Genomic DNA, 12,668 nt, shown 5'->3' with positions numbered 1-12,668 from the left:
AATGACAACTTGATTATTCATGTCATTATTAAAGCGATGTCAAATGCTCATCTGCCCGCTACTTCTTACCTGTATGAGATAATTAATCCGCTATGCACAACCGCAAACAAAAAGTACAAGTGGTATATGAAAGGTATATAAAGTCATCTGGAGCGAGTCGAAAGATGTCAAAGAGTTTACAACAAAATATTCGATAAAGTGTTCCATTCTAAATTATAACTCACATACTGTACAGTACTCGTATCAAACCTTTATTTTCAAGTGTAATAAAACCATATAGATACTGTATCATGTTATTCTGTAAATCATTATTCGCTATCCTTGCTATAGTTCCAGCAAGTTTCACTTTCGCCTCACCTCTTACTGTTAGACAAGGTACTCCAGCTTCATCAGGTAAAGGAGAAATAGTTAAATTTACAAATGAATTTCCATCAACATGGCAACCTGGTCAAACAGTAAATTTATCTTGGCAAGGTGGTAGTGGTGATTACGCTTTATATGAAATTTATTATGCACCTAATCAAGGTTCAAGTAGGGTGAGCTTGAGTTCACCTAGGTACCTAGTTAAGTTATACGAAATATCGGAAATAGGCTGATTGATCGTTCTTTTTTGGTAGCCCGGTTATCTCCTTACAAATACAACAGAAACTTCTACAACAGTTGCTTTGTATAGTACTGTATCTCCAGGTGAAACTTTGTAAGTCAATAGTCGTACAGGTATAATCACATTTTAACTCATCTTCGAATATAACAAGCTGATCATTTCACATTTGACGTTGAAACAGAACATTCGGTGTTGCAGAAGCTGGTAATTCTGGAATTTATGATTTATCAGATACTATTCCTTTCTGTGAATGTTGATCAACAGTGATATACCAATCACATCATATCCATTTTGTAGCCCTTCCTTAAGCTTGAATGTACATGTATCGCGGTCACGCGTGTAAAGTGATTGATACTGATCAAGTGTAATAATGCGACTTCAGGCATTCAATCGTTTTATCGCAAAACGGAATAGACTTTCCGTTACTCGCATAGCTAGATGCTACGATGATCCATCTCGCTTAATGGATCTCAAGATTACGTCTGCCCAGGAATTAACAATTACATTGTAAAAACGAGGTGGATACTTGATGTTCAACCCACATTCCTTAGAACAGATATGTAGATAAAACCCTATCGCATCCCGCTTCGTCCCTAGTTACAAGTATGTAAACAATCTTGGAACCCAATCTTGGAACCCAATCAAGATCACCTTTTGTGGGTAAACATACGAAAATCTGGAATCTTATGGTAGAGCACATAACTTATAAAAGAAATAATGTCATCCAAAATATAATCGATGAGCAAACAAAATAGTTACCTCGGCTGTATATAGGCGCGATTTTAACCCTTATCATAGGGGTAATGTCGTATAAGATGGGCGGTGCGCTCTAAATCCCTTTCAAGGAGGTTTATAATCTTTACAGTTACGGTTTTAGTTTGTTCCGTAACAACTTAATTTAACAGTATAAATAACAGTAAATTCAGGTCCTATAAATTCATACGATATGCCCTACGGGGATCTACAGTACAAGGTGAAAATTTTGAAGCCCTGCTCGGAATCTCAAAGCAAAAGCAAAGCAGGCAGGGAGAGAGGGAGGATGGAAGATCGCTTTTTACGCGATTAAAAAACTCCGAGGTACATGATTTTCAAATAACAGCTATCAGCTGTACAAAAAGTCTGATCGGGCTTTACAATATAAAGAAGAGTACGTACTGTACTCTTCTGTCATACTTAAAGAAAAAGCTCCCCGATCCTCTCTTATCTCGATAAAAAACACGAATGATCCCTCACAGAAGAGGAGGAATTTGAATTTAACTAACCACACTTTTTGAATATATGTATTGATCACATCATGCAAGCATGTACGCGAAAAAAAGGAAACAGCGCTTAAATCAAGGGTTTTTATTATTCAAAATGAATGATTATTTTGAATGAAATTCTGGCACAAGTTGTAAAAGTGAAGTCTGTAATCTCTCAGCTCTATATATCTTCTTCTTAGCTCGCATTCCCTAGCAACAGATGTACATCAACCGGCCGAGAGTGGAGTTTCGGCTGTATTAATTGATTTGTCGTACGTATCTACGTTTCCCAAATTAGAGTCATGTATCTAATCCTAGCGATGTTAAGAATGGTTTCGCGATAGCAGCGGTGAAACACTTTTTGGAAGACTGCGCGATGAAATGCTGAAATGCATAGTATTCGTCGTTTTGATGCATATTCTCATCGTATCAAGGGGTAAGTCATCGACGCCCGGCTGCTCTATACTTTACGATTTTAGACGGATCGGATAGCGATTCATAAGGATCTGTTAATTTGCCCTTGTTGCCCATATGGTTATTTCAGTTACCGTATAAGGGTTTCAATTACAGTATAATTTCATCACCTTCGGTCTAAACTTTCCTGATTTTCCCCACTACTGTTGGTTTCTTCGAACGCATATGGTCCAGTAAGTGATTTAAAAGATCTGCGATTATCAAAGGAGAGAACTCTCATGCACCGAATGTCGATCTTTGCCGTAGTGCCCTCTGTTTAACACCGAAGAACGTCAAAAGCGGAGATTCAGCATAGTGAATTACCCAACATACAGGAGAGGGGAAAGCTACGCAGTAGAAAATAGGACAGCGCTGAAATCAGGTTCTCCTATACATATATGGAGGAACTTCGGGCATATTATGGAACGAAGATCTCGATCAAAAAAATATATTTTCCCTTGAATATTTCGTAGATGTAGATCTTCACTTGGCTGCTGTGGCTGCAAAAGCTAGGCTACAAATAGTAACACAACAACGTCACTTTGCTTTGAGGTATTTTAGTTATCCGGACGGATCATGTAAGAGATGTTTGGTTTATTTGCTTTCTTTTCTATACAAGTTGGTATCGCATGGACTGCTTACTAGCTGTATCTCTTTGTCTAATCAGCTCACTGTTTCTCGATCGGAACATATTCCAATTGTCAAAAAAAAATGAATGACACAGGAACAGCTCATGTGAGGATCCTTTATATCTGGCGATTTACGCGAATTCAGAATATAATGAGATTTTGAATCTTGACTCAGATCTCTTCTTCTCATATTTCAAGCGAGACCCCTTAAGCGGAGGGATAATGATTTATATCACATACCTTGCTTGGGAATAACGAGATTGATGATGATGATGATGATGATAATCTTGATTTTATTGTGACTCGTCGTACTTCTATCATTCAAAAATCCCTCATTAAATCCATTTTGGCGTTTTTAATCTTTACATTTGATTACTCTTCAGGGATTTTATGCCTCTTTTTAACCTTTGAACAATTCAAATGCCGGTTCATACGGGGCGTTTTTTATTTTTGCATAAGCTTGATGAAATTTCCCTTTTATCAATTTATGAATTTTATCGAGCGAGATATGTAATCACAGTTACCTTACAGCAAGTAGTAGATGGAACTCCTTGATAATCAAGATTCAATTATGAATTTCATCTAACTAATTGACTACGCATGTAATATCACTCCATGATGCATCTTATACCTTGTTGACATGTCAGAGGAATGTCTGATCTAAATCTCAACCAAACACTTCTGTGTAATCCTATTTTAAGTTTACTTTCTCCACATCCATCATCACACACCAAATAAAATAAAAAACGGGATTTCTATTTCCCATAATATTTCCACCAATTTCTCAGTGTGTATCAGAACAAGAAATCAAATTGGCATCATCACTTTTGACCAAGACCACAACGAAACAGTAATCAAGCTCACCTGTCAAGCTAAAGGAGATCTCAGCTGCAGAAAGTACAGGTTTCATTAGAAAACAAGTTTCGCGCCGTCATATCACCTATATCCGAATCCCATTTCATCATATAATCAGACTAAGCGAAAAAAAATCCAAGCTGAGACATCAATTCAAATAGAAAAATAATTAATCAATAACCAATTCATCAACAATCACATTAAATAACTTACAACTCCAACAGTACACGACAAAATATTAAAGAAAAAATTGATTGATCGTCATTTAGCCGAATCACATTTCATCATCATTGATTGACTTATAACCTAAATATCTTCCTTTCTACAATAACATTCGACTTCTTCCTTCAATTCCACGCTCAAACTGTTCTCCTATTAGCTTCCGACAAGTAAAAAGACGGAAATCATTTAATCAGTACAAACGCACACATACACACGTCACTCAAAAAAAAACAAAAGAATCTCTCGGTTCAACAGGGGTCATAGCTTAGTTCATCATCAACACACAATACACAAGTTGAGCCCGAAAGGTAGTCTGTTATTCGGATAAAGTTTAGAAACAAAGGGAAAGGAGGTGCATCAACGTCCCAAGTGAAACGGTAGATCTGTGAACTCAAGTGTCGAAGATCCGGTATTAGGGCCATCACTCCGTGTTTTCTCATGATTCTATATGAATTGTAACATCTCCCAAGACTAAGAGTTAAAACCAAAAGTTAGCTTGGGACCTGAAATTCACACACCTCATACACTGTTCCTTTGACATCAGACATCAACAAGAACCGCATCATCATCATCAATATCAACATCAATATCATCACTCAATCTATTACTGTAATTGCGTAGAGAATCGGCGACCGAAGGGGATCTCAAAGATAAAACTAGGTTCGGCACCGGCACTTTTGAAACATTTCTTTTCAGTTCTTTTGATGTTAGTCAAAACACATTCACAAAGCAGAATACTGTTGTAACGAATACAGAATTTTTAAGTCCAATCCTCTTTTTTTCTTCGTTCAACCTTTTCCCTCCCTCTCTCTTCCCTATCAACATCATTTCATCATGTCTCGGCCAAACACCAGTAACGTTAGAGGCGCACCAGGTTCACCATATACTCAGCGGACCGGCTCTTCTCACTCATCTGGCGGACCACCAGGGAGTTCAGGATCCTCTAGACCTCCTGGAACAGGAAGTAGTGTATCAAGTGAAGAAGAATTAGGTTTATCTGCCTGGCTAGCATGCAGCGCTAATCAAGAGGTGAGTTTGGTATATGGCTTCGTTCGTCGTCTTTTCCCATCTTTCTTCTCTCCACGACAGTGAAATTGGTGTTCTGAGAGCGTGACTCGAGACATATTTCTCGTTGGAAGTTTAAAAGATCCTGGATCTCGATTAATTCCAAAGTAAAGGCACCAGACTGGAAGCCAGAGATGATCCCTGGCAATGAGGTGTTCAAAGCGTTCTAAGCAGTCGAAACGGGTGCCATCGGAGCTATCGGACAGTTTCTCATCATGCGAAAAGGCAAACAATGCTGATATTGGATAAACTCGAATTACCTTCTTTCTCCTCAACTCACCGCTGCTGTCAACCGAATTCATTGAACCAACGAACCAAAATATCTGGATGATATGTATAAACCGATCTGCTTTTTGACTCCCGACCGTGATAGGCTCGAATCAATTATGTATCTGAGTCAATGCAAGATATCTTGGGATACACGCCGAACGATCTTATTGGCAAATCATGCTATGTCGTGTTTCATCCTGATCAGATACCGATTTTGCGGGAAATTCACTAGTAAGTGAGGCGAAAATATCGCGACGTGTCTACTCAATACAATGAAAAGCTGATGTGCCCCCCCTTTTATCTCTAGTCAAGCATTAACGAACGAGAAAACAGCGTGTGTCGTTTATCAAAGATCACTGCATAAAGACGGATATTATGTGGATTGTTGCGTCTCATAGTAAGTTGCGGTTGTGCAGTTTTCATCCTTGAGGAAAGAAATGCTAACGAGTCTGTTGACCACAGCTATACAGTATATAACATGTCATTAGCCTTGTGGACAAGAGCTGTAGATGGTCAGCGGACACTGCGTGAGTCTAGCGTTGTTCATCACCTGTCAGTGAGCTGATCATCTAGTGCTTCAGAACAAGCTCTTACAGCGAGAGAAGTGACAGAGATAGCGCCTTCTTCTGAAGGCAAATTCACTGTCAAGGTATGTTATCATTCCTGATCTTTCCGTTTCCCATGGCAACTTGCGAAGTAAACTAACCTCATTCTTAACATTCAGCATTGGCCTAGTTCTTCAAAAGCTCCCCTGACCTCTTCACCTGACTCCAAATCAATCTCACTTACGTCGCCACGAACAGGGGGCCGTTGGCCAACACCGCCAAACCCTACGCCACGTACTTTTCTGATGATAGATAGATTTACAGATCTAAGTAGAATCATGTATGTTAGTAACGACGTTATTGTCAATGGATCTAGGGTAAGTTTCTCCTTCACCGTAAACTGCTCTATGGAATCGTGATGAGATGATGCGGTCTTGTAGACTCTGGGAGAGTAAGGGGGTTTGAGCGGTCATGATCAGGTAGCTGATTGTATCGCATTTTGTCGGATACGAGTAGCTGAAGAATCAACCATTTTATTCTGTGATACGGCCGTCTGATCGGTCACATGTAAGGAAATATATAGAAGCTGCCAAAAAATCAAGTCCAATCATGTATAATGAACAGCGGTCTGGTGGACATGGATATACTACATTTCATGTATTGAAAGTAAGTTGTTATCTTCCAGACTAAACGGGCTGGTTTGCCAAACTCACTGCTATTTGAATCTGTGCAGATACCGGATTTACCCCCTCATGGTGAAACTTGGCCTCAAGGAACAGATGCGTCAGAACGCTCTATGCCGGGTCAAGATTTTATATTGGTAGAAGGTATCTTTACAGCCTCAAGTGACGGTTTAACTTGTATTATAACCAGAATAGAAGATCCTTCGAGGGAAGGGAGAAGATGATAGTCACACAAATTCAATCTAACATATCATACGTTTCATTAGATCATCATCCAAAAATGCGTTAAATAAAAGGATAGCCGATAAGCCTAAAAAGGTAACCCATCATGTTGTAATAAAACCATTATAATGAATATAGAGATTAGACAAGATCCATTCAGGCACGCATACACTGAGTACTGCATTTCATATCGTGTCTGGTATCATACGCTGCGCTTATTGTCAAGAGAATGCAAGCCTCAGTATATGAGATTCATAAACTCCTTGTGTTAACACAGGTAGAACAGTCATTGAAACAAGTTCTGGAAAAGCTTATCCGAAACCTGGTTATTTCGGCTGAAGCCAAAAATAGATTGGATGAGTTTCCTATAATTACCATATTCAGGAATATTTAGTCTTATTTTCCACGTGCATCGCCCGATCGCTCGTCGGTTCTCACAATAAGATATACCCTCAGATATTAAGATGCTGAGAATATGTGCAAAATGGACACAGCAATAACTGTACTCCTAATCTTATCTGTGTTGAATCGTTCATCTTGTGCAACAATAATACATCAATTCCATGTTATAGACCCCCAGTCACCTTTCGAGTTCGAAAACCAACAAAGTTTCATCGACAACAAGAACGGATTCTACCTTCACCGGTGAGCCGAAGTTTAGTTGTCGTTGATAATGGCAACAGAAGAACCTAAGAAGAAGCGTCGTGAGTGATTAGTTATCTTTATCACATCTATCAGAGTACGTTTCTTCTTCGTGACATTGAAACTGATTCTTTGGTATTTCTTCTCAAGGTCAAAATGTAGCTTGTGGATGTTGTAAATTACGTAGAATCAAATGTGATTTACAAGAGATATTATTTTCATTACCATCATCATCTAATATATCATCACCAATAACACCACCATTAAACATTTTAGTTGAAAGAAATCCAGATGTTTCATGTACGAATTGTAATAAGAAAGGATTAAAATGTGATACAAAAGGTATTAGAGAACCTACGAAACCTAATAAAGGTGGAAAGAGGATTGATGAAGCTAAAAAGAAGTTTGGTCAACAAGGTCAACAGAATCAACTTCAAAGTCCAATTGAAAATGAAGTTATAGAAGAGATTCAGAATGATGATTATAGTAACAATGCTTTAAATGATGAATCGAATGATTCATTGGCAAATCCATTGCAAGGTTATACAGGAGAGCTGGATCAAATACCTTTTAATCCCTTGGACTTTTTCAATGATCACCCCTTGAATCCATCTTATCCTCCTCCAGAGCACGTCTCACAGTCGTACCATCACAATCCTTCACTCCAACCCATTCTCTCCGCCGACGACCAGAATATCAGCGAAAATGTCATTCCACTTTTCGATATCTCTGTACTCCAATCAATGCACAATCCCATACCGCCCACATCAGGTCTACCTTCAACTGCCTGGTATCAGCCTCGGCCCGCTGTTGAGCCCCAGACTCAGGTATCAAACCACCAAGGTTCAAGTGCATCTTCGCCAGCACCAGGAAATTTTCAAGAAGCAGCCTCGATATGGCGACAATTTGCGGATAATAGAAAGGAAGCTATGTATCTAGCTAGAACAACTGGCTTGACCGCAGGTGCAAATGGTGTTCAATTGAGCTATGAAGATCCGCTTGAGAAAGATTTAGTTGGAAGAGTTCAATCTCGAATGGGTATCAATACTAAATCATTGTTGGAATCTGACCCGCAAAGCTTTACACCTAATATAGATCCTTTGAATAGTAAAATAGATATAGCTAGTATAGCTTCTACACCAAATCCAACTGCGATACCTTCCTCACACGGAAATACCAATCAAATGCAATCTCCTTCAACATCATTATACACAGGAAGTTATATTAACAATCCTCAAGGCGATTCTAGAAAAAGGTCGAGATCACCTTATTCAGTCGCAGTTGAAGACGATAATTACAGTCAGAGTTACGTGAGGAAAATGTATCTAGTTTCTGAGAACCCTTGGAAATTGTATACTGAAAGTTCATCAATGGAGATCATACACTGGGGTAGAAGAGAAACTGTTTCAGAACAATTAGCCGACAGAGCTTTAGGTTCGGCTTTAAGTAATCATCTGGTTAAGGTCTTTTTTCAGGCTGTTCATTTATCGTATCCTGTAAGTATACTATTGAATTTACGATTTTCCCTCTTCATCACAATTATAGATTTCTTGAGGGTCAATACTGATTTACATGATTTTTCAAGGCTCTAAGTCCAGAAGCTTTCTATTTAGCATGGCTGAAAGCAGGTCAGAGATCGGATAGAATGACACCTGCTCAAGAAGCTCTGTGTGCTGTGGTGGAAGCTTGGGGAGCTAGATATTCCGACTCTCCGGTCGTAAGTTGTTCAAATATGAGCATGGCTCAAGCTGAGTCAAAAATTGGGATTATAGGTACTGGGTCTAAGCGAAGCGAAATCACATGCTGCTCCTAAAGGTGAGTTGTACATCTGAAATTCCCTGATTCTTTTCGCTGACAGTCAAATTGGATAGTCATTCAAGCTGATGGTACCGTAAGTCAAACAGTCCACAAAACTCGTTATGACCATCTTATTAGCATATCTATCTAACGCATCCAGCAGTTCATACCGGGTACTCGAGCTAGAACGCATTGGGGTAGATCCCGCTTGGCAGCATGCAAAGCTTTGTTGGATCGAGCGCGAAAACTCATTGATGATAATGGGCTATTAAGACGTCCTAGTATAACGGGTGTCCAAGCTTTGACACTATACAGTCAACTTATGCATATGACCGATCAGAAAGTACTGGATAAAGATCACTGGCTTCAGAGTGAGTATTCAGTTCTTTTTTGACCTTTGACGAGGATTTTTGACACCGTTGGCAAACAATGTGACTGAATTGATGTGTATTTTGCTATAGATCGTATGATACACTCGATTATCATCGAACAAATGTCACTGCTTGGCTTGATGTGGGATTCGGAAGGACCAATAGTGACAGATGATAGTGAGGCTTCTATCAATTCTTCACTCATCCAGATGAACCAACGACGTCTTTTCTGGACTCATATGATTGGAGATGCATTCTTTGCAGCATCTATAGGGATGTTACCCAAAATGTGAGATATGATCAACACTTTTCTACCCTGAAACAGAGGAAGGTGATTGAGTACATTTTTACTGACTTGACTGATGTTATGTAGCTCACAAGAAGACGTTGACTCTGCTGGGGACTGGATTGAAACCGTACAAGATAGATTACCTCATTCATCATTCAAGTTATTAGCTTATTTCCTTTCGTAAGTCAACCTTTCTATGTAGAAATACCATATACCCTTCAGAACTTTAACAGGAAATCTTTCCACAGAGCGTATCATCGACTGGGAATGGCAGGACGTGATATCGCCATCAAAGTGTCCTACCCCTTGCGCAAGAAGGGAGCAGGAGATATAGCAAAGATATGTATGACAGTAAGGAAAGTGTGGAAAGACGTTGTAAGTCGAAGACGCTCGATTTGAACAGTCATGACAAGATACTGATCATCAGGCTCATTGGGATGATTGCATGATAGAGGGACATTCATAAAGAACTCAACCAGAGGGTTCCGGAATTCTTGGAGTCATGCGAAATGGATGATCTACTTGGGTTCTCACCTGTCAACGTGAGTACTCTCGTCGAAATTCCATTGGAACATCGACTAACAGATGTATGTCTACTATAGTTTCTTGCAAACCTTCGTCTATCTTGTCCTTTCCTGCTTCTGATTGTTCATCAACTAGTCAGGGATCAACTTGAATTTTGGACTTCCCTACATCCATCTACCTCATCGGCTTTTATTTCCACTCCATCTGATGGTTCACCGTCATCTACAGGTTCAACAAAAGCAAAATCCGGGCAAAGAAGCATTCCAAGTAAGATAAATATCGAATTATTGGAAAGGTTAAATAAGGAGAGTATAGATGGTCTCATGATCAGCTGTAGAGGTCAGATCAAGCTGCTTGAAGTAAGTCCTCACATCATGGTTTTAGATTATATCTTCGATAAAGGCTGATGGTACTGATTAATAGTCAATGATACCTACTGGAGTCATACAATGTATGTGTCAGCGAATTTGATAAATTCAGACGCGATAAAGCTAATTCATTACATCCCCACAGCTGCGTCTGTCCTCCTTAGAGTATTGATTGCTATGGCTCAACTGCTCGCAGAAGTGCCGACAAATGAGCAAGGCTATCCGAGTAATACGGTAAGTGCGAGCTGCTCCACAACATCTGCCGAACACATGTTGATGCTCGCCTCTAGCCTGGAGGCAACGGCTGGACATGGGACACCAAGAGGAGAGAAGTGGATATATGCTTAGAAGCACTTCATCAAGTTGTAAGTGCCGCGCAGTCTATGATCTTCCCAGTAAAGTTATAGCTAACAAAACATCATTTCTAGGGCTGGGGTATGTTCAAATTTCGTATACAATACAGATATGCTACCGCTTACTTTTCATGGCTGATCTAATGTTATATCATCAGCATGGGCCGATATAGCGGATGTTTGCGATGCGGTAGCTCTCACGATGGAACGTATGACACCTAGTCCAGAGGTGATATCAGCTTGGAAGGCTAAGCAGCAAACGTCAGAGACTCAAGTTAGTGAATTCATCGCCAAACTGAAGCAAGAAGATGCTGTTGAAAGCGAGAAAGCTGTCCAGTCGGTATTACGATTTTGGCCACCTGTGTAAGTGAAAACATATATTATATCAATTTGTGTTAATTGATTTTGGGAATCTGATTATCCTTATACAGTTCAATCTCTTCATTGATAGAGAACGCAATGAAAAATAACCCCCATTCCGTTCTGGATGGCGATATCAGGGGTATGACAAGTAATCTAAGACAATTGGAATATGCTAGCGAGAATTCGTATAAAGGCGATAATATAACTGGTCCAGTTACTCTTCACTCATCTTTACCGACTTCAACCCAATATACATCGGAAGCCTTAGGAGCCACGCTCAACCCAGTCCCAACCACTACATCCGCATCTGCTAATGCACACATACCGAACTATGTCGAAAGTATTACAACACGTTTCGATCAGATCAATCAAGTTTGGTCGAATGCCCAAGAAGGAGCTTACAACGGCATGCAAGTGAAGGATCCAATACAGACAATAGCGTCTGACACTTTGAGATCTAGTGAAATATCAGAACATCCAATTGGCATTCTTAATACAATATCATACAACAACGACACACAGCCATTATCCAATCTCGACATGAATTATATGCCTCAATTCACTCAAAATGATATTATACCTAATTCTCAATTATTTCAAGAATCACAAATTAATATTGATTGGATGAACCCGAACAACCACAACCACAATCTTAACACCAATATCTCTTCTGCTGCTAATATTAATTTATACTCGTTCTCGACGAATCAAAATGGTATTACAGATGGTCAAACAGATCAAAATATGAATGAATTGGATGTAGAAGCTTTTTTAAATCAGCTTGGAATACCCCAAGGACCAATCCTAGAAACAAATGCAGAATATCACTCATGAAGGGAGAATATATAATGTGTAGCGATATATATGCAAGTAAAGGTAGCTTATTATACTAGAGATATTGTAGGTGTACATATAATCCGGAATGAATAACAACAATGTGGTGACTCCAGATAACAGACCAAACAAAGTTGATGATCCAAAATCCATTGTCATTTCCGTTCATTTTGTAAATGCTGGATTTTTTGGATATGCTTTAGTTATGAGACCGTATCTTAAATGTTGTGTCAGCCATGTAAGTAATAATTAAAAGTGGAATGCATCCTGAGCGAAACACGAGATTCTCTAATGTCGATATTATAGATCTGCTACATACAGGATCTTCAGCATACGA

General features: G+C 39.3%; 3 protein-coding genes across 3 annotated transcripts; all 3 read left to right on the top strand.

The window, feature by feature from the left end:
• Nucleotides 1-290: 290 nt before the first annotated feature.
• On the top strand, nt 291-861 carry L201_001319 (uncharacterized protein; the record flags this gene model as incomplete). The annotated part of the gene is made up of 3 exons (XM_066217108.1): nt 291-536; nt 618-697; nt 786-861. 3 exons carry the CDS (start codon nt 291-293, stop codon nt 859-861), a joined length of 402 nt encoding a protein of 133 aa, XP_066073205.1.
• Nucleotides 862-4,838: 3,977 nt separating this feature from the next.
• L201_001318 (uncharacterized protein) lies at nt 4,839-6,791 on the top strand (the record flags this gene model as incomplete). The annotated part of the gene is made up of 8 exons (XM_066217107.1): nt 4,839-5,033; nt 5,443-5,570; nt 5,647-5,736; nt 5,802-5,866; nt 5,921-5,988; nt 6,064-6,261; nt 6,401-6,550; nt 6,618-6,791. The coding sequence occupies 8 exons, from the start codon at nt 4,839-4,841 to the stop codon at nt 6,789-6,791; spliced, it is 1,068 nt and encodes a 355-aa protein (XP_066073204.1).
• Nucleotides 6,792-7,462: 671 nt separating this feature from the next.
• L201_001317 (uncharacterized protein) lies at nt 7,463-12,331 on the top strand (the record flags this gene model as incomplete). The annotated part of the gene is made up of 17 exons (XM_066217106.1): nt 7,463-7,493; nt 7,582-8,927; nt 9,017-9,148; nt 9,204-9,246; nt 9,303-9,322; nt 9,392-9,599; nt 9,690-9,888; nt 9,973-10,068; nt 10,137-10,263; nt 10,341-10,430; nt 10,491-10,772; nt 10,837-10,864; nt 10,927-11,015; nt 11,072-11,146; nt 11,210-11,216; nt 11,293-11,497; nt 11,566-12,331. The coding sequence occupies 17 exons, from the start codon at nt 7,463-7,465 to the stop codon at nt 12,329-12,331; spliced, it is 3,744 nt and encodes a 1,247-aa protein (XP_066073203.1).
• Between the last annotated feature and the right edge of the window lie 337 nt (nt 12,332-12,668).

The sequence above is a fragment of the Kwoniella dendrophila genome, chromosome 1, assembly GCF_036810415.1.
Source record: "Kwoniella dendrophila CBS 6074 chromosome 1, complete sequence".
NCBI lineage: Eukaryota > Fungi > Basidiomycota > Tremellomycetes > Tremellales > Cryptococcaceae > Kwoniella > Kwoniella dendrophila.
This window is presented reverse-complemented; position numbering and strand designations above follow the sequence as displayed.